This window comes from Aegilops tauschii, chromosome 5 (assembly GCF_002575655.3).
Source record: "Aegilops tauschii subsp. strangulata cultivar AL8/78 chromosome 5, Aet v6.0, whole genome shotgun sequence".
NCBI lineage: Eukaryota > Viridiplantae > Streptophyta > Magnoliopsida > Poales > Poaceae > Aegilops > Aegilops tauschii.
In genome coordinates this window covers 453,887,380-453,911,882 of record NC_053039.3, presented here as the reverse complement: position 1 = coordinate 453,911,882, position 24,503 = coordinate 453,887,380, and the positions used below count along the sequence as shown (strand labels likewise).

Sequence of the window (24,503 nt, the reverse complement as noted above, 5' to 3'; positions counted from 1 at the left end):
AAGTGTATTACTGTATTCCACAAAGCCACCCATCTGCCTTATTCTTCCTTATTGTTTTTAATCTATATGATGCAGTGCCGCGAAGCTTGCTTATTGAATTAATATGTCTGATCGGTGTTTTTTTAATGTCTGGACATGTGCATGTCAAGTATACGTGATATATCATACTATGATGTCTAATTGTATGTTTATTTTTTTTCAAACATGACTTAGAAAAACGCTAAATGGTGTTTAGCATCGTCATAGCTTTTCACAACTTCTGGCATAGCCCGCTATTTAAAATATTATTTTCTTCCCATATAGTTTACATGCACGCTTACTAGTTCAGACGTGATGAGTTTGCCCTTAAAGACGATGTAATTGCAGAACTACAGCAGAAGGCATGTGAGATCAGCAGCACCGTATCATCTGTGCCTTTCTTCAGTCATGATTTCACTCACTGATCAACCACTCTGAAGTTTGAGCAAGAAGCATCTCTCCACCAACAGGCCATCAAATCAGCAAATATAGAAGGTAGTTACATCCTCATCCCGGAGTCTGTCCATTCTAAATGGTTGCCTTTTTCCGATATCGTACTCTTCGAACTAAGATTTATGTAGAGCATATGATTTCAACAGCGCACAACTATGGCCATGGCTTTGGCAATATTCAATGAATATGCGGGGGTGCTTTCCAACGTCAATGCATGTCGCGAATTCTTCAGCTGGACTGCATCAGTTATAACGGCCACTCGTTCTTCACGGAACACCTCAGAGTTGCCAGGTGAAGACAAGACAGCTGCCCAACAACAGACTGAAGAGGAAATTGAGCGGCTGAAGGATGATCTTTGGAAGCTGGAGACAACAATGCCCAAGATGCTTGACCTCATTGATCGGGTCGAATACCAAAGCCATAAGAAACAAGCGGCTGATCTCCTCCCGCATATCAAGGATGCAGTCTTCGAAGCGGAGGACCTGCTTGACGAGCTTGATTATGATGCACTCAAGTGGAAAGTTGAGTGCAGCAAGAATTTGGGGCTAGACCAATTGCGTGATACTTGTCTGGAATTCTACGGCAGTGTCAGATCTAATGATTACATCAGAAAAGTCAACAGAATTCAAAAAAATCTAGATCATGTCCATAAGCAGTCCATGGAAATGGGCTTGCACCAAGCACCTCTAAAGTTTGATAAATCAGTTAGGCCAGAAACAACTTCCTACTTTAACTGTGAAGAAAAAATGATTGGCCGTGAAAAAGAAATGAAGGAGTTTGTGGGAAAACTAGGAGTTCATTCACGGAAGAGAGGAAGGACTGAAAGCAAAGCAAGAATGACCCAGTTGCATGTGTTTTCCATTGTTGGGATGGGAGGGGTTGGAAAGACAACTATGGCCCAACACATTTGCAAGGATACAAATGTGAAGAATCACTTTGGCGCCAAAAATATAATTTGGACATGTGTTTCAGATGACTTTGACATAAAACGGTTAACGAAAGACATTGTAGAGCGCCTGGGAGGAGATGCTTCATCTAATAGTCTGGAAGTTCTTATGGGTAAATTAGAAGGCTGTGTCAAGTCCAAAAAGTTCTTACTTGTCCTTGATGACATGTGGGATGATATCTTGAAGGATGATGGGGTGGAATGGAAGAGGTTTTGTGCGCCTTTGAAAAATGGCGTTAAAGGAAGTAGGATTTTTGTCACCACTAGATCGCCCGAGGTTGCTAAGCTAGTTGGCCCTATGAATAATTATGAGTTAAAGGGCTTAAAAGACGGGGTATTCTTGGAGTTCTTCAAATTCTGTGCATTTGGATCCAGGACTTTGTGCAACAACATGGAGTCGTTGGAGCGCATTGGTGAAATAATTGTTCCAAAGTTGAAGGGTTCCCCATTGGCTGCCAAGACTATTGGACGCTTGCTGAGAATGGATCTAAGTACAACACATTGGGGAAATATAATGGAAAGTGAACTGTGGCGATTAGAACAAACAGAGACTGACATTCTGCCAGCGCTTCGACTGAGTTATATGTACCTCCCGCAGAAATTGAAGAGATGCTTCTCAATCTGTGCAATGTTTCCCAAGGATTACAAATTTGCGAAGGATTTTCTAGCTGACATTTGGATTGCACTAGGATATGTCGAGTCAGCCCAAGAAGCATCAATGTGCTTTGATGCCCTTGCAAATCGTTCGTTCTTTCAGAAAGCGTCACCACATAGTGTTAAGTATGTAATTCATGATCTGATGCATGATACAGCACAACTAGTCTCAAAGAATGAGTGCTTCATTATAAAGCATGCTAGTGACCTAGATAAAGTTCCTTCAAACGTCCGTCATCTGTCAATATTCACGAATGGAGATGTTCAGTGTTCTGAATTGAAGAGCATATGTAACAAGAAAAATCTGAGGTCCCTGGTGTGCGATGAATCATACAGCAAAGCAAAAGATTTTGAGTCTACGATGGACTGTTGGTTCAAGGAACTATTGAAAATCCGCGTATTTAGTTGTAAACTCTCCAAAGTAAGACAGCTACCTGAGAGCATGGGCAATTCAAAGCATATGCGTCACCTTTGTTTACTTGGAAGTTCTAATTTCAGCACATTTCCTTCATCAGTTTATCGTCTGCATCATCTCGAAGTTATAGACCGTGGCAGTTCTGTTATTGAAATGTTTCCCCCAGACTTCAGCGATGCCATCAGCTTGCGGAAAATCAAGTCAAAGAATTTTGCTTATAACAAGGGCCACTCTGGCAAACTCTCGCTAGAATGGTGTCCGCAAAGTCCAGAGACGGCGAAGATGATGGAAGTATTGCCTCATTGGAATCTCCATCATTTGCATGTAGAGAATTATAGAGGTGAATCTTGTCCTAGCTGGCTCCAGCCCAACCTCCTGCCAATGCTACGTTCCCTTGAATTTCATTGGTGTGAAGTGAAGAGCATACCATTCTTTGTCCCGTTAGATGTGTCACTTGACAGTACATCACCTTCAGATAACATTAATCGTCTTGAAGAGTTAGTCATACAGTATTGTAAGCAAATCAGTTGGGAAGGCCCGATGCTCTTGCCTACTTCTCTTAGAAAGCTAACCCTTGTGAGTTCGGGCTATTCCATGGATCGCTTCGTGAGCTGCTTCCTTGACCTCACTTCCCTCACTTATTTGGAAATAGAATACTGTGAATCATTGACATCTATTCCCCTGCATGTGTGGAGAAGCAATCTTCCAGCCCTGGAGGAACTATATATTAAAAGTTGCGACAACCTTACATCAATAGTCTCTGAAGCTAGTGGTAGTAGCAGCAGCAGTGCTGTTACAGGATTCTTATCCCTTGCTAAGTTAATGATAGAGCGGTGCAGCAAATTATTGAGCTTGGATGAATTCCTGAAGCCAGATTGTCTACCTGCTGTTAATACCATTCGGGTTTCCCATTGTAGTGAGTTGATGTCCCTCTCTGTTGATGGGCTAGACGGGTTGCAGACTCTGGAAATTTCCGACTGTCTAGGCCTCAAGTCCATAGGTGGTGCAGCAGCGGTTGATAAAATAAAGGAAGTGTACATAACGGGGTGCCTCCAGCTCAGCGAAATACAACAGCCAATCTTTCGTCGCTGGTATGTACAATGACGGGCAATTTAATTACTCTATGCACAACATTTCTTCGTTAGATTTTATCTGCGTATAGCTGCATGTTAATCTCCCTATGTCGCTCCTAAAAAAAAGGAAACAGGTTTAACATGCATTCGGTTTGTACTGTTTGGTGAAATGCTCATGCCATTTTTTTGTCCCTTCTTTGAATCAATGTGTAGGTAATAGATGAAGTACACGTACGAGTACTACAATGAGTCATCGGACGAGGAGAATTATGCAGATGAAACGGCGATGATGCAGGTGTGTCCTTGAAGTTCTCTGATTTCAGGGATCGATCAAGGGTCATCGAGTGTTGAACCGGACGAGAGCGCGGCGGCATTTGATGTTGAGGGATGACTACTTTGTCCCCGACGCATTCAAGGACAATTTTTGATGGCATGTTTGGATGTGATAAAATGTCTTCGACCGCCTCTACAACGGCGTCCGGTCCTACTATAACTATCTCATCTTGTAGAAGTATACCGTAGGAAGGATTGGATTCTCTACCTATCAGAACTGCACGACTGCATATGACACAGACCCTGAAGTATTTTATTTTAAAACTAAGTTGGATTGTTATATTTAAATTAGAACTACTGTCGCATTGGAATATTTTCAATCATCGATGATTCAATATTCTATTATTTTAAGCTCGCGGGCTTAAGAAAAAGAGTGGCAAAAAACTTAGAAGACAAAGTTGGATGGTCGGCTAAACGAAAGTTGAAGCAGTACGAGCAACCGTCGCTCCTCCTCCAAGAAAGAAAGTTAGGGTTCCTGCCTCTCGCCGGCGCGGCCGCAGGTCCACCTCGTCTCCGGTGGCCCTTGGGCCATGGAGGCGCGGTGGATCCTGGCAAGGGTGGCGGGAGGGCTCCGTTTTTAGTCATTTTTTTCTGTCATGTTAGGGTTTGTGTTCTGCTCAGGAAGGCGAGACGGCGGCGGCTCCCTGAAGATGGAATAAAGGTCTCCCCGCCTAGCCCTCGTTCCAGTGGTGCGTCTAGCATCGTTGGTGGGCATGTGGAGGTGTGTCTCCGGCGGATCTATCTTTGGTGGATTTGCTCGGATCTCGTCGTTATTCGTGTACGTTCGTGTGTCTTCGGGTCGAATCCTTCCAACCTACGTTATTCTTCATCGGTGGCGGTTGCTGTTCTGGTGCACTGGTCCTATGGGGCCTTAGCACGACGACTTCTCGACTGTCTACTACAAGAAGTTGTGGCCGACTCCGGCGATGGAGGGGCGATGACGACGGCGTGCCTTCGGCTCGCTTCAGTGCTTGTAGTCGTCGTTAGGTGGTCTATGGATCTGGATGTAATTTTTTTTCTGGTGTTCGTTGTACTGCCATGATTGAAGATGAATAGATTGAAAGTTTTCCAAAAAAAAAGAGAGTTGGATGGTCGGCTCCTACATCACTGTCTACGGACTAAGTCCGAAACAATTGGTAGACAAATACATTGTCCGTTTTGGGGTGGGCGTTGGAGATGGCTAATCCTATTTTGAAGTTGGGGGTATTTGTTGGAAAACTATATTTTTCTCTTTCTTTTTGAGGAAAGTACTTTTTTTCCTGGAAGAGCAGGGAAGTCCAATCCTATGCCCTTCGTGCCAAAAAAAAGATAAGCTCTGTTGTTATTCAAAAATAAAGAAAAAGAAAACGCAAGCTCTGTTACTCTGTAAAGTTCCAAATCGAAGCATCATAGCCTGCCTCCCGACGACTCCTTGAAGCGTCTCGGCATCTCTTTGGACAGATCTCGGACGACGCGGTTGATCCCAGCGGCTCGTCTATGCGGCAGCGCGCGGAGCTCGCATGCGCTGCGAGGCGGACGAGCGTGGGGCTCGTCTCCGTGGTAGCTGGCGCCTGGCGTCCTAAATCGAACGCCTGGACCAGGCTAATCACAATGCCGGAGTGTCCAATCCAGGCAGACAAAGCTTCGCTTTCTTCTTCAGGACACCAACCAAACACCTTCCAGGCAGAACCTGGGAAGCTCCGGACGAGGCGCAAGACGTCCATGACGCGAACCAATCAGGCTTCTGGGAACTTTCCTCGAAAACGTTGGCGTTGGCGGGCAAGGTCGTGGCCGTTGTCGTCTTCTTCCCCTGTCCCATCGTCCACGTATCGGGTTGGTCCTCATCCCAAAGGACTGATGAAGCTAGCGGCGAAGATTCGTGTGGCCACCCATCCATTCATTCCTCATCCTCAAGTGTTAATGGAACTACCGGTGAAAATTCATGTGGCCGCCAATCCGTTCATTGACCCCCAGTCGTCTGCACTACACCTAGAGGGGTAGAGACCAGACCACACAGCGCCTGACCCTCCTGGCGGAGCTCCTTCTTCGGGCAACCAAACGCGAGAGGGCTAGAGAAGGGAGAAGCCCGGGTTTCCCCATTGCCTCCGCTGTGGAGAGGTATGTTGTCTTGTGCTACTGAAGCATGTGCTGTGTTAAATTGTATACTTCAGGTAGGTGGTTACGAAGTAATTTAATGTCAAAAAATTGTCTTATATTATGGGAGAGTGGGAGACGGAGGAACTAATTATTAAACTGGGACCGTGTCTGGACCTAACATCCTGAAATTGTGATCGAGGGTTTCCGTCCTAGGTTTGATACTTTGATATGACCTGCTAGATCTGGTATGTCGAAGGACGCAGATTTTTAGAGCACCTGCAGCCAGGCCCTACTATCCTGGCTCTCCAATATCGCTTTAAGATCTGTGTGAGACAATCATACATGAAATTTTCTCTTTTTTGTTTCTCTCATATGACATGTCTTGCACTTCAAACTTTGCAACGCAACAAAACTTACTAATTAGAATGTGGGATAAAATATTCAGAATTTTTTGTCCAATGTAAATACTAAAAATAAGATTATTTTTTTAATTAAACAAAACTTATTTTGTATATTTATGTTGGACGAAAAAAATCAAAAAGTTTTATCCTAGATTCTAGTTAGAAAACTTTGTTGTTCTGCAAAGGTTTGAACTTGAAGACATGTTCTATATGAGAGAAACAAAAAAGAGAAATGTACTTGCACGGATCTTGATGGAGAATGGAAGGGTTGATAAGAGGGGCCTGGGTGCAGGTGCTCCAAAACTTGTTTTCGGTTTATCGGACCTAACCACTGAAAAAAATAGCGCGCTATAGCATATTGAGAATTGCCTCGCTAAATATATCGGTGTACAATGTCTCGCTAATAGCACGCTATAGCGCGATATAGCACGCTAATAGCATATTTTGAGGTCGCCGCTATTTTGCTGTAGCGCGCTATTTTTTTCATTGGACCTAACACGTCTGACTTGTTGGAGATTTGCAGCAGCTGCTGCTGCTGTGACATATGTCGACACATATGGTTGTTTGCCTTGCCCCCTTGATTGCAAACAAACATATCTCGGACAGGGCAGCAGCTAGCTACTTCCTTCAGTACATCTCACGGACGATGCATAGAGCCGCTGCCCCCCTACAAAAATTACATCCCACAGATCTACTGGACGGCAGAAACCTGGTTCCCAAACATACTATTGTGAATACTCTGTGGATGTGGTAGCTTAAAAAATTGACATTCTATTGCGGGCCATGCATTTCAAGCAAGAACGAAATCAAACATTTGATGTTCGATGCCTTTGCCAAGGGGCTTCCTAGAAGAATCACACTCACACCTCTAATCCTGGAGGGTGGATTTTCTGATATTTTATATTTCAGTATCTCCTATTTTTCTGTAGTTTTGTGATATATTTGTCATGTCATCATCTATTAGGACATGTATACAGAGTGATACCTTGTTGACCATACATATTCTAAATTTATTCTTAATTCTCCAAAAATAAAGGAGACGGGAAACTTTAAACTGACTTGGCTTATATTCTCATGAACTCTAATAATTTGTATATGCTATGTAAGCTCAATATTCCATTTAAATAAGATAGAATGTAATCATGAAGAAAATTTGCGCTACTCTGCGTTTTCATTAAGGAGTAATAGTGTTATTGCCATTGGGTTTTGCATGCATAACCTTTTGTTCATACGTGACTGCCAATCCTTGACATTTATTCCCCTGCGTGTGTGGAGAAGGAATCTTCCATCCCTGGAGGAACTATATATTCACAGATGTGGCAACCTTACATCAATAGTCTCGGAAGCAAGTAGTAGTAGCAGCGGGAGCAGCGGTGGCGTTCAAGGATTCTCATCCCTTGCTAAGATAGATATTACAGGTTGCACTCAATTATTGAGCTTTGATGAATTTCTGAAGCCAGATTGTCTACCTGCCGTGAAGATCATTGACGTTTCCAATTACCTTTGTGAAGAGTTGATGTCCCTCTCTGTTGATAGGCTCGACGGGTTGCAAGAGCTGAAAATTCAATCATGTCTTTTCAAGTTAAATATGATATTACCATCCTCTCTTAAGAAGCTCGATTTGGCTTGCTGTGACGGCATAGAATCCATCAACCTCGCCAATAGCCTGTTGGGAAGTTCTCCAGTACTTGAGGAACTTAGCATTATGTGGTGTCCAGGCCTCAAGTCCATTGGTGGTGCAGCAGCTGTTGATAAAATAAAGAAAGTGAACATAGTGGGGTGCCCCGAGCTCATGGAAATACAACAGCCTCTCTGTCGCTGGTATGTACGATGACAGGCAATTTAATTACCGTATGCACAAGATTTGTTCTTCAGAATTTATCCTTAGATTGCTGTATGTTAATCTCGCTAGCTATGTCCCTCGTTAAAAAAGAAACTGATTAGGAACTTTCAGCTCATTAACCTTTTTGGTTCGTCTAGCCTGGTTGGCACTGCTGATGATGAGATCAGAACTTGGCACGGCATACACGGGGAACAGGTTCCACCGGGCATATAGCGCACAGAGGTGGACGGCGGCGTCTTCGCAGAGGAGAATGACGGCGGCTTGCGCGAGAACATGCTGTTGGAGGAGCCCGAGGATAACAAATTAAGGTCAATTTGATGTTCCAATGGCTTGCTATCCTGTATCAGTAATACTACATAGCAGCAGCACAGTTGCTTGCTATCTGTCAAGGCAGAGTAGAAGTTGAGCCTTGAGTGATGTCATTTTGTGTGTACCTGTACTTATATTTCTCCACCGAAGCATGTTTTTCGTGGAGAAATTATAATTCCTGTTCCTAGTCTTGTCCTGGTAGATCCATGAAAGACGCAGCACCTGTTCGTCCTTTGCTAATTCTTTGGTTATTTAAATGAAATGGCAAACTAAATATAGTACCCAAGTCTTGTCCTGGTAGATCTTGAAGGAGACGACCATGGAGAGGTTGAAGGGTCATCTCCTGGTCATGTCAGCGCTGTTGCAATGACCGCGGAGGAGATGCTTGCGTCAGTAAAACTGAATAGTCGGAGCTCGCCGTGACCGAACCGACCTAGAGATCTTGCGCTGCCGCATAAGAATGAAGCAGTAGAGACAGGACGGGGAGCGCTCAGTGTGGCATGTTCTCCAGCGTGCTCATTGAACCTGTTCCATTGCCGAAGCTGCTGCCCAGCGCACTAGCGTGGATATTCGGCCACGGCAGTTTCTCCTGCCACACATTCAGGCAGTCATCTGCATCAGTAAACTGAGTTTTGACTTTTCAGTCGCAACGATCTTCAACATGTGTTGAATTTCCAAAAAGGGAAAAAACACTTGTTGAAAAGTGATCTATTCTCCTGAAATTTAATTGCATGGAAGTACTAGAATTGAGTCATCACATGCGGATTAGTACCAACTTTGCTAATTTTTACATGTCAGTATTAAGACTGAGGCGCGCAGATGTTAAACGGTCTAAACGGCGTATAAACAGGTATTGACACTGAAACACACCAGTAAGATTTGAGGCCTACACATTTTTATACTCTACTTACGGATACCTGTGACGGATATAAATAAACAAAAATAAAAGAAACTAGTGCACAAGGATTTAGAAGGCTGTACACGGCGCGCGCGCTGACCACCAGGCCAGTGAATTGTTTTTTTAGGTGCGGTCAGTGAATTGCTTGACACCACAATACAGACACGTCCTGGCCTTTTACACATTTCCTTTTTACATAGGTTTTGTAATATTACGAAAGTATGCTCATCATATATTAAAAATGATTCATTAAAATTATACTCTCACAATACAGACACGTCCTGGCGTTTTACAAATTTCTTTTTAACATAGGTTTTGTAATTATATGAAATTATCCTCATCGTATATTAAAATTGGTTCACTAAAAAATGTTCATCTTATATTATACTAAAAAAATGTGCAGTGTATCGTATATTAAAAATTGTTCATCACATTGTATATTAAAAAGTTCATCATATATTCAAAAAATATTCATCGTGTATTTAAATAAGATCATTGTATATTAAAAACTGTTCAATGTATACAAAACAAATTCATCGTATATTATATAATGATTATCAGTGCATATTTATACAATAGTGTTCAGTGTGTATTTACAAAAAAATATCGCATACTATAAATTTCGTTGTAAATTAAAAAAAATTGAAATTATTGTGAAAATGTACAGCATTTTTAAAAAACCTATATAAAAATATACGATGTAATGAACATTTTTTAATATAAGATACACTTTCGTAATATATGATTCGATGAACATTTTTTAATATACAATACGCTGAACATTTTTTGTAATATATGATGCTATGAACATTTTAAAACAGCTCGTATGCGATGAACTTTTTTAATGCACAATGAACATAATGTCATGTTATTACAAAAAATATATAAAAAGGAAATTTGCAAAAAAAATAAAAAAGCAAAACCCGAAGAATACCCAAGATATGAGAAAGGATAAAAGAAAACCGAAATAAACACATAGAAAAAGGACAGTCGACGAAGAAGGCCAAAACGTGTCTGTATTGAGGGTATAAAAATAATTAGGCCGCTATTGTTGTCGTAAGATATTCGCTTGCTTGTTGGTCGCCGCGCACGCGCAGTGTACGGCCATCTCCGGTTCGAATCCTAGCTTGACATGTTTATTTTGTTCATCTTATTTTTCTCATAGGACGTGTCTGTTTTGAGGATATAAAACAATTCAGGTCCACTAGTAGAAAACAGAACTTTATTACCGGTTGCAGAACCGGCACTAAAGGCCGACCACGTGGCGTGAGCTTGCGCCGTGGTATGTGGGATCTTTAGTACCGCAACCGGTACTAAAGGTTTTTTTAAATATCTTTTAAAAAATTTGGAAAAAAATAATTTTTTTGATTTTTAATTTTCTGAATTATTTGATGATTTAGTCTCTAATCACATCCCTCTTAACTGCTCAAGTATGGATCACTCATTCCAAATCGTCTAACTTCCCGACCGGTCATCCATCCTGAGCACGCTTAACTTCGGAGTTCTATTCCCCCTACTTTCCAAGTCTGCACTTGTTGTTTTCCTGACAAATGTAAGCTGTAAATCCTATTAACCCTCAACAGTTTAGGTTGAGCATTAGGTCACACGTTTCATCGTTTGAGTTTGAAACTATTATTCTAAAAAACAGTAATTATTTAGTAACACTAATATTTCTTAAATAAGTTTGACCATAGTTTGACCACAGTTTGACCATAGTTTGACCACAGTTTGACCAGATTTGACCAAAATTCAAAAAATTGAAATAATTATTTAGTAACACTAATATTCTTGAGTAATTACATAGTAACATTAATATTTCTTAAATAAGTAGTTTGACCATAGTTTGACCAGATTTAACCAAAATAAAAAAACTGAAATTTGAGCATATCTTTTTTTCCTTTTGGAATTTGAGGATTCTAAAAAATTGCAAACAGGCCGTAGGCTGTCAAAATCGGATGCAGATTTTCGTGCTGAATTTTTGATATATTATACGTTTTTTTCCGACACCGTATGCAAAAGTTATAGCCGTTTTACATTTCCCTACACTTTTTGCAAAACATGTCCAAATTTAAGTTTTCAAATTTTTCTAACTAGTAGATGTAGTAATATAACTACCTCTCGAAGGATTTTATTTTTTTGAAGTTTTTATCATTTTCTTTTAGTCCCGGTTTGTGTCTCCAATCGGGACTATAGGTCAGACCTCTTTAATCCCGGTTCATGGCTTTGTGCCACGAATCGGTACTAAAGGTAATCGTGGGGCCCCGGCCTGACGGCAGCCTGCCACCACCCTTTTAGTACCGGTTCGTGGCACGGACGCACGAACCGGTGCTAAAGGTTCAACACGAACCGGCATTAATGCATAGCCGTTCGAATCGGCACTAATGGTACCATTAGTACCGGGCCAAAATCAAACCGGGACTAATGTGTCTCACATTAGATCCTTTCTCTACTAGTGGCCTCTAGGTTAATGTGACCAATTCATATGCGTGTTGTCGGCTCGCCCATACTGCGGGGTACTCGACGTGGGTTTGAATCCGAGCGGACGCAATATTTTGCACGGGCTTTTTTTGTAAACAAAGGGATATTTACGTGATTTAAATATAAAGCAGGTTTTTTTTTCACAAAAGGACATGCCACGTCAGACCCTGCCAGACAGGCCCCACTGGTCAGTTACAGTGTCAATACCTGTTCATGTGCCGTTTAGACCGTTCTACAATCGCTCGCCTCAGTCTTGGTAAATACATATAAAAATTACCAAAGTTGATACTACCAATCTGCATGTAATGCTCAAATTGTGATACTTCCGTGCATGGATGTGTGGAGAAGCAATCTTCCATCCCTGGAGGAACTATATATTGATCATTGCAGCAACCTTACATCAATAGGCTCTGAAGCAAAGTAGCAGCAGATCCCTTACATCAATAGGCTCTGAAGCAAAGTAGCAGCACAACGGTGTTAAAGGATTCTCATCCTTCGCTAAGATATGTGTCAAGGCAGAGTAGAAATTGAGCGTTGAGCAATGTCAGTTTGTGTGTATGTGTATCTCTTTTTCCCCACTGGAGCATGTTCCGGTGGAGAAATTATATTTGCTGTCCCTAGCCATATTTATCTTCAAGAACCTAGCAATTTGGTATGGTAAAATTACGTGCGACCCAGAGCATGACAATACCACCTTTGGTACTTACTTGTAATATGTACAGTATTGAAGTACTGTGTTACTATTAAGGCGCAGCGCCGCAGCACTTTGTTGCTCTTTTGGTAATCATTATTGAAATGCGGTGGCGAACTAAAATTTAGCTGCGGAGAAATGGTAGTACCCAAGTCTTGAGGGCAGACGAAGGAAAGCAAGAGGAGAGGAGTCTTCAAAGTTGGGCTTCGCTTCAAAAACGTTCTTATATTATGGGACGGAGAGAGTAATTCTTATAGAAACAGGATTTGATCCCTGCACGCTAACTTCAAAGCTTAGGCAATAACCACTAGGTCTGTTAAAAAAACCACTACCTAGAAGCCTCTTCATTGTCCAACACTAGGAAAATACTCTATTTGACCCTTTAGTACAAGATCAGACAGTAGGAGTAATATATACCTAGTTTGTTATGTGCATTATTTCTTTGCTATAAATTAAAAAAATGAAAAAGAATTCACAATAAAAAAAGGTGAACTTGAAGAAAGTTCATAATTTTGAAAAGGTTTTTACAAATTCAAAAAAGTTCGTGAAATTGTGAAAAGTTCATGAATTTGAACAAAATTATCGAATTTGATAAAAGTTCATGAGCATAGAAAAAATTCATCAATTTTGAAAAAAATCATCGAATTTGAAAAATGATGAACCATTTTGTCAACAACATAACGAAATTTGAACTTTTGTATCGAATTTGGAAAACATTTATCAATTTATAAAAAAATCATCGATTTTTTAAAAAGCTCATTGATTTATGGAAAAAGTTCAATGTTTTGTATCGAAAAAGTTCCTGAATTTAAAAAATATTCATAGATTTTGATGAAAAAGTTCATGAATTTGAAAAAGGTTCAATGCTTTTGAGAAAAAAATAACTAATTTAAAAGAATTCACACATTTAAAGAAAAATAATAATAAAGAAAAAGAAAAGGTGAGAAGGTAAGAATGAAAGAAAAAAGAAAAAAGAAAGAGGTCACAACAAACTGAAGAAAAATGTTAAAAGGAAGTTAGAAAGCACAAGCGTGTGCACATGTCCTAGTGTTGTTTCCTGTGAGTCGAGAGGTCCCATCACTAGTAGAAAAAGGGCCATTTGTCCCGGTATTTAAGGGCCATTTGTCCCGGTTGTTGAACCGGGACTAAAGTGTCATTACTAATGCCCTAGGTCTTTAGTCCCGGTTCTTACATGAACCGGGACAGATGGGCCTCCACGTGGCCGGTGCGGCGAGCCCGGGCAGGAGGCCCTTTTGTCCCGGTTGGTGGCACCAATCGGGACCGATAGGCGTCCACGCGTCAGCAGCTGGCAGGAGCTGAGGTTTTTTTTAAAGGGGTGGTTTAGGAGTTTTGGGGAGTTAATTTAGGTGTTTCATATATTGTGTTAGCTAGCTAATTAATAGGGAGAAGTGTCCTCTCTCATCTCCGTGCTTGGTCGACGTACGCTGCGTATTATACGTATAGAGAGGACTCGACACGCTAGCTAGTAAGCAAATGAAGGAAACAGAAGATCGTCATGAACATATGCATACAGAGAGAAGTGATATTGACCACCTCTCCTTCTCCGAGAGATTGGTCGAACAACAAGTTCTCGTATATCTATCCGATGCTACTGGCTACATATATACAATATAATTATCTCTTACAATATAATCTCCTAATTATATATGAACTAAGGGTCCACATGGTATTCTTCGTGTTTATCGATCATGTGGTCAAGAAAGAATGCCGCCAATTCCTCTTGAATTGCTCGCATACGATCTGGTGGTAGAGTTCATCCCGCATCCGAAACATCTAATTTGAAAAAGGGGGTCAATACATATATATATGAATAAATGAAACTCAACACAAATGATGGTAATAAAATAAAAATGTGAATATTATTATTTACACACTTCATATTGTTTGTCAAAGTAGCCCCGCTCACAGGTCGTGTGGCGGATGGACTCGCAAACGTAGTATCCACAGTAATTATTCCCGGCTTCCTGCCACAACCACTTCACAAAAAATAGAGGTCAATCAAACTGATAAGCAAGCATGCTATAAATGGTGCTGATGAAACTAGCGCTTGAATCTCTAGGAGATGCACGGAACATGCTAGTAGTACTTACTTTTAGGTGTCTAAATTGCAGCTTCTTCGGCAGTCCCGGAGCTTTTGAGGTGAATTTTGTCCAAACCCTGCCAGACAAAGAAAACAATTACTTGATATCAGGAAATGAACAAAGTTGCCGATATGGTGCGATAATGATCGATTTAACTTACTTCTCGAGCATTTCAGTCATGTCCGCATACTCTTGGGGATTTTTTCGTCTCGAGTCTAAGACGGTTACTAGTCCCTGCTCAAGTTTAATCTCTAGGAGAATATAGTGGAACCTGCGCACGCATGCATAACTCATCAATTACATTACTATAACTTGGACTAATAAGGGAAACCGAATATGCACAAGACAATAACACTCACCTGAAGTTCTAAGGAAAGAGTATTATATCTTTGTTTTCATTTGTTACCAATGATCGTAGCAAGTTGGCCTCGGTCTCTCTGGCCTTAAATTCAACCGTATATGCATCTATGAGATTTATGTTAATGAACCCAATATTACCGATTTGTCTTTTTTTCAATTCGGCGATCTTCAATCTGCATAATATAGTGAGGATAATTATAAATACATGCAATGAAAGAGCTGACCTATATATAGAGACTTAATGACAGAAGTAGTACTTACAGACAGTAGTAAGTGACCGTTAATTTATCGAGGGCATGTTGATTGAAAAACTGGAAGAACTCGTCAAATGGAACATTCAACAGTTCAATTCCAACGAGGTCATGCTCCTCTTTAACTCTCAGCGTCAAAATATTCCTCCCCCCAGACTCTCTGCAGGTTTTCATGTACCAATCATGGAATCTTCGCATCATCGTTGTTAGAGATCTTTCATCTTTGACGAGAGGCTTCCCGTACTCGTATCTGTGTTCGTCCACCTCCAAGAAATCATAATGTACATCGTCGGACAGGTAATCTCCAAGATTGGTATAACCGGGCACCATCCTCGGATCATTAGCGACGATATCGCTAGACAGCTTGAGCGGGGGGCACGATTGGTTCGCTTGTTCTCCGAGCTGGGCAATTCTTTTCCCAGCTCGTCGTTCTTTTAACCTTTGATCACTGATAGTACTTCCCGACCGCCCCGCTTCGATAAATGACCTTTCAATAATGCGCTCATAGTTGCCTTTCGGCGGAGACTTTGGTGGTTTCGTCAGGGCAGCCAGAGTGCGCTTCGCTTTCACCGGATCTACCTTCTCCTCCGGAGGTGGATGTTTCTTTGCTTTCACCCCTTCAAAGAAGTTCGTCACTTCGGCTCGCACGATATTCGCGTTTTCCTCCTGGCTCCTCTCGTATGGTAACTTCTTTGGAGTCTTCAGAGAAGGACCGAATCTGTATTGCCTCCCACCTCTGGCTGTACTGCTAGACGCCGAAGCAGACGGATCGGCTGCGGCTGTCTTCTTTCCTTTCTTACGAGGCGGAGGAGAAGGACTACGACGCGCCGGAGCGGCGGCGGGTCTCTTCCGCCCTTGCTGACGAGGCGGAGAAGGAGGAGGCTGGCTGCTCGGGCGCGCCGGCGCAGGCGGAGAAGGAGGCGGAGTGCCGCCACGCACCGGAGAAGGAGGCTGAGTGCCCTGATCACTCGGCGGAGGAGGAGGCGGAGTGCCCTGACTTGCCGGAGGAGGAGGAGGAGGAAGCGGAGGCGTCCAGTTCAGAAGGTTGATGAGCTCCTTTCTGTGTTCAAAATGCACCATTCAAAGCCACATCATCAATTTTCAACCCTTTCTGACTTCATTTGTTATTTTTCATGCATTTACTGATTATTTCGAGCTATAAGACCCTAAAATTGAAAAGCATTTCAAATAAACTCTGAAAAGGTTAAAAATTGGCATGGTATCATCATTTCATCCACATACCATGTGCAAGAAAATAGAGAGGGTTCCGGCAAAAAATGGATGCACTTCGTGTACAAAACGGACAATCTCTTTCGAAGTATCAGGGTTTCATACGGAAACTCGTCTGTTACAAAGGGATTTTATTTTTTGAACTTATTTGAACTCCAGACTTTTTCTGTGTTAAAAATGCACCATTCAAAGCCACATCATCATTTTTTAACCCCTTCTGACTTCATTTGTTATTTTTCATGCATTTACTGATTATTTTGAGCTATAAGAACCTGAAATTGAAGGCAACATATAGCTCTCATGAATAGATAAGTGACCAAATTAATAGAAATTCATCATCACATTAAAACCAAAGTACATACATAGTTCTCATTGAACAACATATAGCTCTTCAGAGCATCTAATTAAACTATACATTGAAATTATGTAAAACATTTCAATGCAACAACAAATGCGATCATAATCGCAACCGAGGTAACAATTGATCCAACTGCATAATGATACCAAGCCTCGGTATGAATGGCATATTTTCTAATCTTTCTAATCTTCAATTACATTGCATCCATCTTGATCTTGTGATCATCGACGACATCCGCAACATGCAACTTCAATATCATCTTCTCCTCCTCAATTTTTTTTATTTTTTCCTTCAAGTAATTGTTTTCTTCTTCAACTAAATTTAACCTCTCGACAATAGGGTCGGTTGGAATTTCCGGTTCAACCACCTCCTAGATAAATAAAATTTATGTCACGTTGGTCGGCATAACTGTCATAAACAATAAATGAACCAAATAGTTATAAAAAGATAATATATACCACATCCGAATCATAGACAGGACGAGGGCCGACGGGGGCGGATATCAAAACCATCGCACTATATAATAACAAGGAATAATAAAAGTAAGAAATTAGACAAATATCTATCTGAAGTAAGAATTTTTTTTTTCAGAAAGAAGATAAGAACAAGAGGCTCACCACGGTGGTGCCGGTGACGAGATCGGCGCGGGCGATCGACGGCGGTGAAGACGGGGACGGGACGCGACGGACCGCTAAACCTAGACAAATCTCGGGAAAAATGGAGCTCGGAGGTCGAGTTTCGAGAGGAGAAAGATTAACTAGTATGGCTCAGACATTTCATCGAACACCTCATGTGCATAGGAGTTGAGCTAGAGCACCCAAATGCCCTCCCCTCGCCGGCCAGAAAAAACAGAGCACTGTGGAGTGCTCTGCCGTGGCGATGGGGTATATATAGGCAACTCATTTGTCCCGGTTCGTGGCTGGAACCGAGACTAAAGCCCAGCCTTCTGTCCTGGTTCAAGCCAAGAACCGGGACCAATGGTTGTGGGCCAGGAGCGAGGCCCATTGGTCCCGGTTCGTGCCTCGAACCGGGACAAATGGGTCCATACGAACCCGGACCAATGCCCACGAGGCCCCGGCCGGCCCCCTGGGCTCACGAACCGGGACGAATGCCCCGATGGGTCCCGGTTCGTGACTAAACCGGGACTAATGGGCTTGCCATGCCCGAACCAAAGCCTTGTTTTCTACTAGTGCATGTTTAAATTATTTTGTTGTACCTTTTTTGGAGTTTGACCAGTTCGGAGCTGGGGTGTGCACGGGATGGCAAAAACGCCTTAAACGGGCACCTTCAGCACCAAATAGGGTTTGCCCTCGTGCGTGCTATGCATATGACAAGAGAACCTGAGGCTAAACGCTGGGTTTTCTCACTGATGGAGTCTTTTTCACACTCCGAGCTCACACGAGTGCTAGTTACCATCAATGGCGGAGCTTGAAGCCCAACTTTGGGCGGGTTAGGCGGGCCAAAATGGAAGAAATAGCCTGTGGGTTGGTGTTCTACGGTCCGACAGTAAAAATAATTGCGTACAAAATTCCAAATATTGGACAGGCCATGGCCAATCCGGCCTTGCTATAGCTCCGCCATTGGTTACCATGTAGTCTATTTGGCATGCTTGACGGAAAGCTATACACAAACAAATATTTCAAAGCCCCAATGCAACATATGAATTCGTTGAAAGGTTCCTTGGGGAAACCAATGCCTACAAAAGTGCACCGACAGGAAAACATCCCACTGCTGCCCAACAAGCTGGTCCTAGTTGGACTGCTCGTCCTGCGGGTTCTGTCAAATTGAAGGTCGATGATGCAGTTAGCAATTCACTAAAATTCAGCTTAGTGAGTGCTATAGCCTATATGCAGAGACCCCGATGGGAATTACTTGGGATCATCGGCCCTTTCTTTCGCAGGTGTTACCGACCCGGCTACTCTGGAGGCCATAGCACGTCGTGAATCCATGTCGCTATCAATGGACCTGATGAGAACTCGTATGGTTGTATCTTTAGACCGTAAGGATGTGGTAACAAAAATTTTGGAGGGCAACGAAGGAATGTATGGAAACACCATCGGAGAAATCAAGATCATGTCTTCGGAGTTTCTAGATTGCTCTTCAGTATTTGAAGGAAGGGCCTCGAATATAGATGCACATAGCCTGGCTAAAGACGTGCTTCGTTTATCTGTAGGCCGCCATATTTTGCTCTTACAACCCCCCATAAATTGTATTTCTCTGAACATTACTGAGCAATAAAGTGGAGCGTGTGCTGAGTTAAAAAAAAACAAAGTCCTTGGCTGTGGTGCTTTGTAGATTGCACACACACGGCGGCCTCGACCATCGGTTCCATCCCCACGGTGGACTATAACATGCTCAAAGGGAACATGCCACTCCCAAACACCACTCCTTCCATGAACACATCCACCAGAAAGTCCGTCTGTGTGGACAACCTGAGCTCCATGACCACTGCGTGCTCGCCCTCACCGCCGAGGGCATCTTTGCCCTGCTCGACAAGCTGCAGTGCACCACCGTCCGTTTGCTCAACCAATTCACCGGCCACCTCACGGAGCTCCTGCCTCTCAACACGCTACTCCCTATGGTGCACAACATGATGATGACAATTTGAAAAGGAGGTTGACAATGTGGGGCTCGAGCATTACCAACGATGATTCGAGAGTGGCGCTCTCACTCATTGGGCAATACATGATTGGCATTGCCAATCCTTGCGACGACGATTGTAAGTTGTTGAGGCTCAGAGACAACTTACTGGGTAAAGCATCCTTAATGTTTGCAGACCGCTTCTATTCCGTTACTACACATGCATGGTGTCATGGTGCTGGAAAGGGGTGCATATTAGCAACCACCACTTAAGGTATCTGCCAAGCTGACTATAATTATCTTCATGTGTGGATTGCATGCACCTCATGGACAATTGTGGGGAGCAAATACTAGTGCACTGTCAAAAAAGCTATGTGGAACATTTGTTACCTAGAAATAATATCAATATGTGGAGGTGGAGGTTCAACATGCATGTATCGAGTGGATTTGGACATCGTGACGCTATTTCACGTTCAAGAGGTTTGGTGGTGCAGGTCATGTGTTGTCAATGGTCATGCATTGCTCTCTGTCTATGCCTCTAGAGAGTTTCCTCGCCATTTCTATTAATGTTGAAACTGTCTACTTGAGCTTTGACTTTAGGTGACCGAGTATTCAAACGTTGGAGCATATCATCTCACATCTATGCCTTGGATGCATCAGCTGATGTTGGGTAGGTGCCATTGCCGCATACTCTTATTGATTGTCTATCCTTCCCCAATACTCTTGAGTATAGAAGCTACCCCATTTCCATGAAGTTTACATTCATGGATACCCAACGTGTACTCTTTTATCCCTTTTGATTAGCTACAATTCTATACGGATCAGTAGTCATGTTTTGCAGACGTTGTTACTGTATTTCGTTTAAACGTGGATAAACACGAATTTGTATGCACATGTCTAGTCTAGAAAAGAAGTGTGTGTGCCACAATCTCGCTCAGTACTTCCAACTTTTTGGCTAATCAATATGTGGCTTTGTCTATAAGAAAACTAAGCTACTTATTCCATTCGACTGAAATCTCTATTAAATGCTAATCATGTCTACTTCCATGGTAGAAGGTTGTTTTGGGATGCGGTGACATAGTGAGATTTTGGGAACAAACTTAGCTAAAAGATAAATTATCCTTTTGTACTTAGCTAAAAGAGAATAAGACAAAGGGAGGCTATCTTCGGGGTGGTTTTGTAGCTGCATGGGTGTCTCTAAGCAGCCCCATATGTGACACAAGCACTGTCTAATATATCCTTCCATCTGGTGTGCACCTTCTAGACGGCTACAAGAAGATGACAATTTTGGAGATAGAATAAACCAGGTAATTAGGAAACTTAGAATGATTCAGTTGTGTATCCATATCTAACATTCCATTACGCCTAGCAAGAGGCCGCAAGGAAAAATGAGATGATGACCTAGGCTGCATAGCCCTTGATTAATAGCGAAGAATACATATCCTTTTTTTTATTCCGTTTGCATGTTCTACCAAGATGGTGCCAGATGCCACTCGACCTTTTTCCCGGCCAGGCCTACACGTTTACGTGTAGATACATAACATATGGGTCTATAAAATTCTATTCAATACACGTATTTCAATATGTGGTACATACACTCTTTTCTTGTGGGGAATATGTGGTACGTACACAAAAAGGTTAAATATGTGGATGTCAAAATAGCATACTATGATATTTCAAATACACAATGTGTGCTTCTTGTATAGCTCATATGGTGAAGTGTTATTTAGTTAAGAAACATTACACGTTACATAGAATACACCGGCGCACATGTAGAATTGTTTCAGGAAATTTTGAGTACTTCTAAATACAAAATTTCCGAACGACTAGAACCATGGAGTCGAGTAACAGGGCTATTACCACACATCATGTGTGCTAAGCACCTTCTGAATTGAAATTAAGTTATGATGATTTAAGTCAGAGAGAGAAAATCCAGCAAAAATCATAGACCTATGGTCGTTCCGTTGGCTATTTGGGGAGGAGAGCAGCAACAGATCTCTTCCATATGAAAAGCGCACATACATCGGTATTCAAAGCCACATATGACGAAGGCTGGTGCAGTCGTGTTGGATGCATATGCGTGTCCTTATCTTTTCGGCACGGGACACTAGTAGGAAAAAGGGCTTTTACCCCGGTTTGTAAGGGCCTTTTGTCCCGGTTTTCGAACCGGGACTAAAGGATCGTTACTAAAGCCCTAACCCTTTAGTCCCGGTTCTTACACGAACCAGGACAGAAGGTCCTCCACGTGGCCGCTGCTGCCAGCCCAGGCAGGGGGGCCTTTGGTCCCGGTTGGTGCCACCAACCGGGACCAATAGGCAGGGCCTTTTGTCCCGGTTGGTGTCACCAACCGGGACCAATAGGCATCCACGTGTCAGCATTTCAGGGGCTGGGGTTTTTGTTTTTTTTTGAAAGGGAGGGGGGGTTGGGGGGTTAATTTAGGTGTTTCATATATTGTGTTAGCTAGCTAATTAATAGAGAGAAGTGTCCTCTCTTATCTCCGTGCTTGGTCGACGCTATGTACTATATACGTATGGAGAGGACTAGACACGCTAGCTAGTAATCAAATGAAGGAAACAGAAGATCGTCATGAACATATGCATACAGAGAGAAGTGATATCGACCACCTCTCCTTCTCCGAGAGATTGGTCGAACAACAAGTTCTCGTATATCGATCCGACACTACCGGCTACATATATACAATAATTATCTGTTACAATACAATCTCCTAATTAAATTGTAAGAACACAGGGTCCACATAGTATTCTCCGTTTTCAGCGATCACGTGGTCAAGGAAGAATGCCGCCAATTCCTCTTGAATTGCTCGCATACGATCTGGTGCCAGGAGTTCATCCCGCTTCCGAAATATCTAATTTGAAGAAGGGGGTCAATACATATATATATGAATAAATGAAACTCAACACAAATGATGGTAATAAAATAAAATTGTGAATATTATTGCTTACGCACTTCATATTGTTCGTCAGAGTAGCCCCGCTCACAGGTCGTGTAGCGGATGGACTCGCAAACGTAGTATCCACAGTAATTATTCCCGAGTTCCTGCCACAAACCACTTTACAAGAAATAGAGGTCAATCAAACTGATAAGCAAGCATGCTAAATGGTATTGATGAAACTAGCACTTGAATCACTAGGAGATGCGCGGAACATGCTACTATAGTACTGACTTTCGGCTGTTTAAATTGCAGCTTCTTCGGCAGTCCCGGAGCTTTTGTGGTGAATTTTCTCCAAACCCTGCCAGACAAAGAAAACAATTACTTGATATCAGGAAATGAACAAAGTTGCTAATATGGTGGATAATGATCGATTTAACTTACTTCTCGAGCATTTGAGTCATGTTCGCATAGTCCTGGGGATCTTTTCGTCTCGAGTCTAAGACGGTTACTACTCCCTGCTCAAGCTTAATCTCTAGGAGAATAAAGTGGAAGCTGTGCATGCATGCATAAGTCATCAATTACATTACCATAACCTGGACTAATAAGGGAAACCGAATATGCACAAGACAGTAACACTCACTTGAAGTTGTAAGGAAAGAGTACTATATCTTTGTTTTGATTTAATACCAACGATCGTAGCAAGTTGGCCTCGGCTTCTTTGGGATGTTTTTCAACCGTATATGCATCTATGAGATTTGTGTTAATGAACCCAATATCACCGATTTGTCTTTTCTTCAATTCGGCGATCTTCAATCTGCATAATATAGTGAGGATAATTATAAATACATGCAATGAAAGAGCTGACCTATGTAGAGAGACTTAATGACAGAAGTAGTACTACTTACAAACAGTAGCAAGTGATCGTTGTTTTATCGAGGGCCTTTTGATTGTAAAACTGGACGAAATCCTCAAATGGAACATTCAGCAGTTCAATTCCAACGAGGTCATGCTCCGGTTTAACTCTCAGCGTCAAAGTACTCATCCCATCAGACTCTCTGCAGGTTTTCATGTACCAATCATGTAATCTTTGCATCATCGTTGTTAGAGATCTTTCATCTTTGACGAGAGGCTTCCCGTAATGGTATTTGTGTTCGTCCACCTCCATGATTTCATAATGTACATCGTCGGGCAGGTAATCTCCAAGATTGCTATAACCGGGCACCATCCTCGGATCATTAGCGACGATGTCTTTTGACACCTTGAGCGGGGGGCACGATTGGTTCGCTTGTTCGCCAAGCTGGGCAATTTTTTTCCCAGCTCGTCGTTCTTTTAACCTTTGATCACTGACAGTACTTCCCGACCGCTCCGCTTCGGCATATGTCTTTGCAAGAATGCGCTCATAGTTGCCTCTCGGCGGAGACTTCGGTGGTTTTGTCAGGGCAGCCAGAGTGTGCTTTGCTTTCACCGGATCTACCTTCTCCTCCGGAGGTGGATGTTTCTTTGCTTTCACCCCTCCAAAGAAGTTTGTCACTTCGGCTCGCACGATCTTCCTGGTTTCCTCCTCGGTCCTCTCGTATGGTAACTTCTCTGGAGTCTTCAGAGAAGGACCGAATCTGTATTGCCTCCCGCCTCTGGCAGCTGTACTGCTAGACGCCGGCAGAGCAGACGGAGCGGCTGCTGCTGTCTTCTTTCCTTGCTTACGAGGCGGAGGAGAAGGACTACGACGCGCCGGAGTAGCCACAGCGACGGCGGGTCTCTTCCGCCCTTGCTGACGAGGCGGAGAAGGAGGAGGTTGGCTGCTTTGGCACGCCGGCGCAGGCGGAGAATGAGGGGAGTGCCGCCACGCGCCGGAGAAGGAGGCTGAGTGCCCTGATCACTCGCCGGAGGAGGTGGAGGAGGAGGCGGACTGCCCTTACTCGCCGGAGTCGTCCAGTTCGGAAGGTTGATGAGCTCCTTCCGCCATAGGCACGGAGTCTTCAGAGCTAAACCCAGCCGAGTCTCCCCTTCACCGGTAGGGTGGTCAAGCTGGAGGTCCTCAAATTCCTCCGTTATTTCATCCACCATCACCCTAGCATATCCTTCTGGAATCGGCCGGCAGTGGTAGGTTGCGCTGGGTTCAGGAGGTAAAACAGAGCCAACAG

The 24,503-nt window shown here is 42.8% G+C and overlaps 1 protein-coding gene across 6 annotated transcripts; it reads left to right on the top strand.

Moving 5' to 3' along the window:
- Positions 1-217: 217 nt before the first annotated feature.
- LOC109765933 (putative disease resistance protein RGA1) lies at positions 218-8,807 on the top strand. 6 transcript variants are annotated; one of them, XR_012183045.1, is made up of 4 exons: positions 218-513; positions 618-3,478; positions 7,952-8,190; positions 8,350-8,807. XR_012183045.1 is itself a non-coding variant. In XM_073498113.1 (4 exons), the coding sequence occupies exons 2-4, from the start codon at positions 627-629 to the stop codon at positions 8,423-8,425; spliced, it is 3,189 nt and encodes a 1,062-aa protein (XP_073354214.1). In that variant the 5' UTR covers positions 256-513; positions 618-626; the 3' UTR covers positions 8,426-8,807. The 6 variants fall into 6 exon arrangements, 1 of the variants encoding a protein (XP_073354214.1); XR_012183043.1 differs by having other exon boundaries at positions 219-513; positions 618-3,471; XR_012183044.1 differs by having other exon boundaries at positions 219-513; positions 618-3,471; positions 8,324-8,807.
- Positions 8,808-24,503: the final 15,696 nt, after the last annotated feature.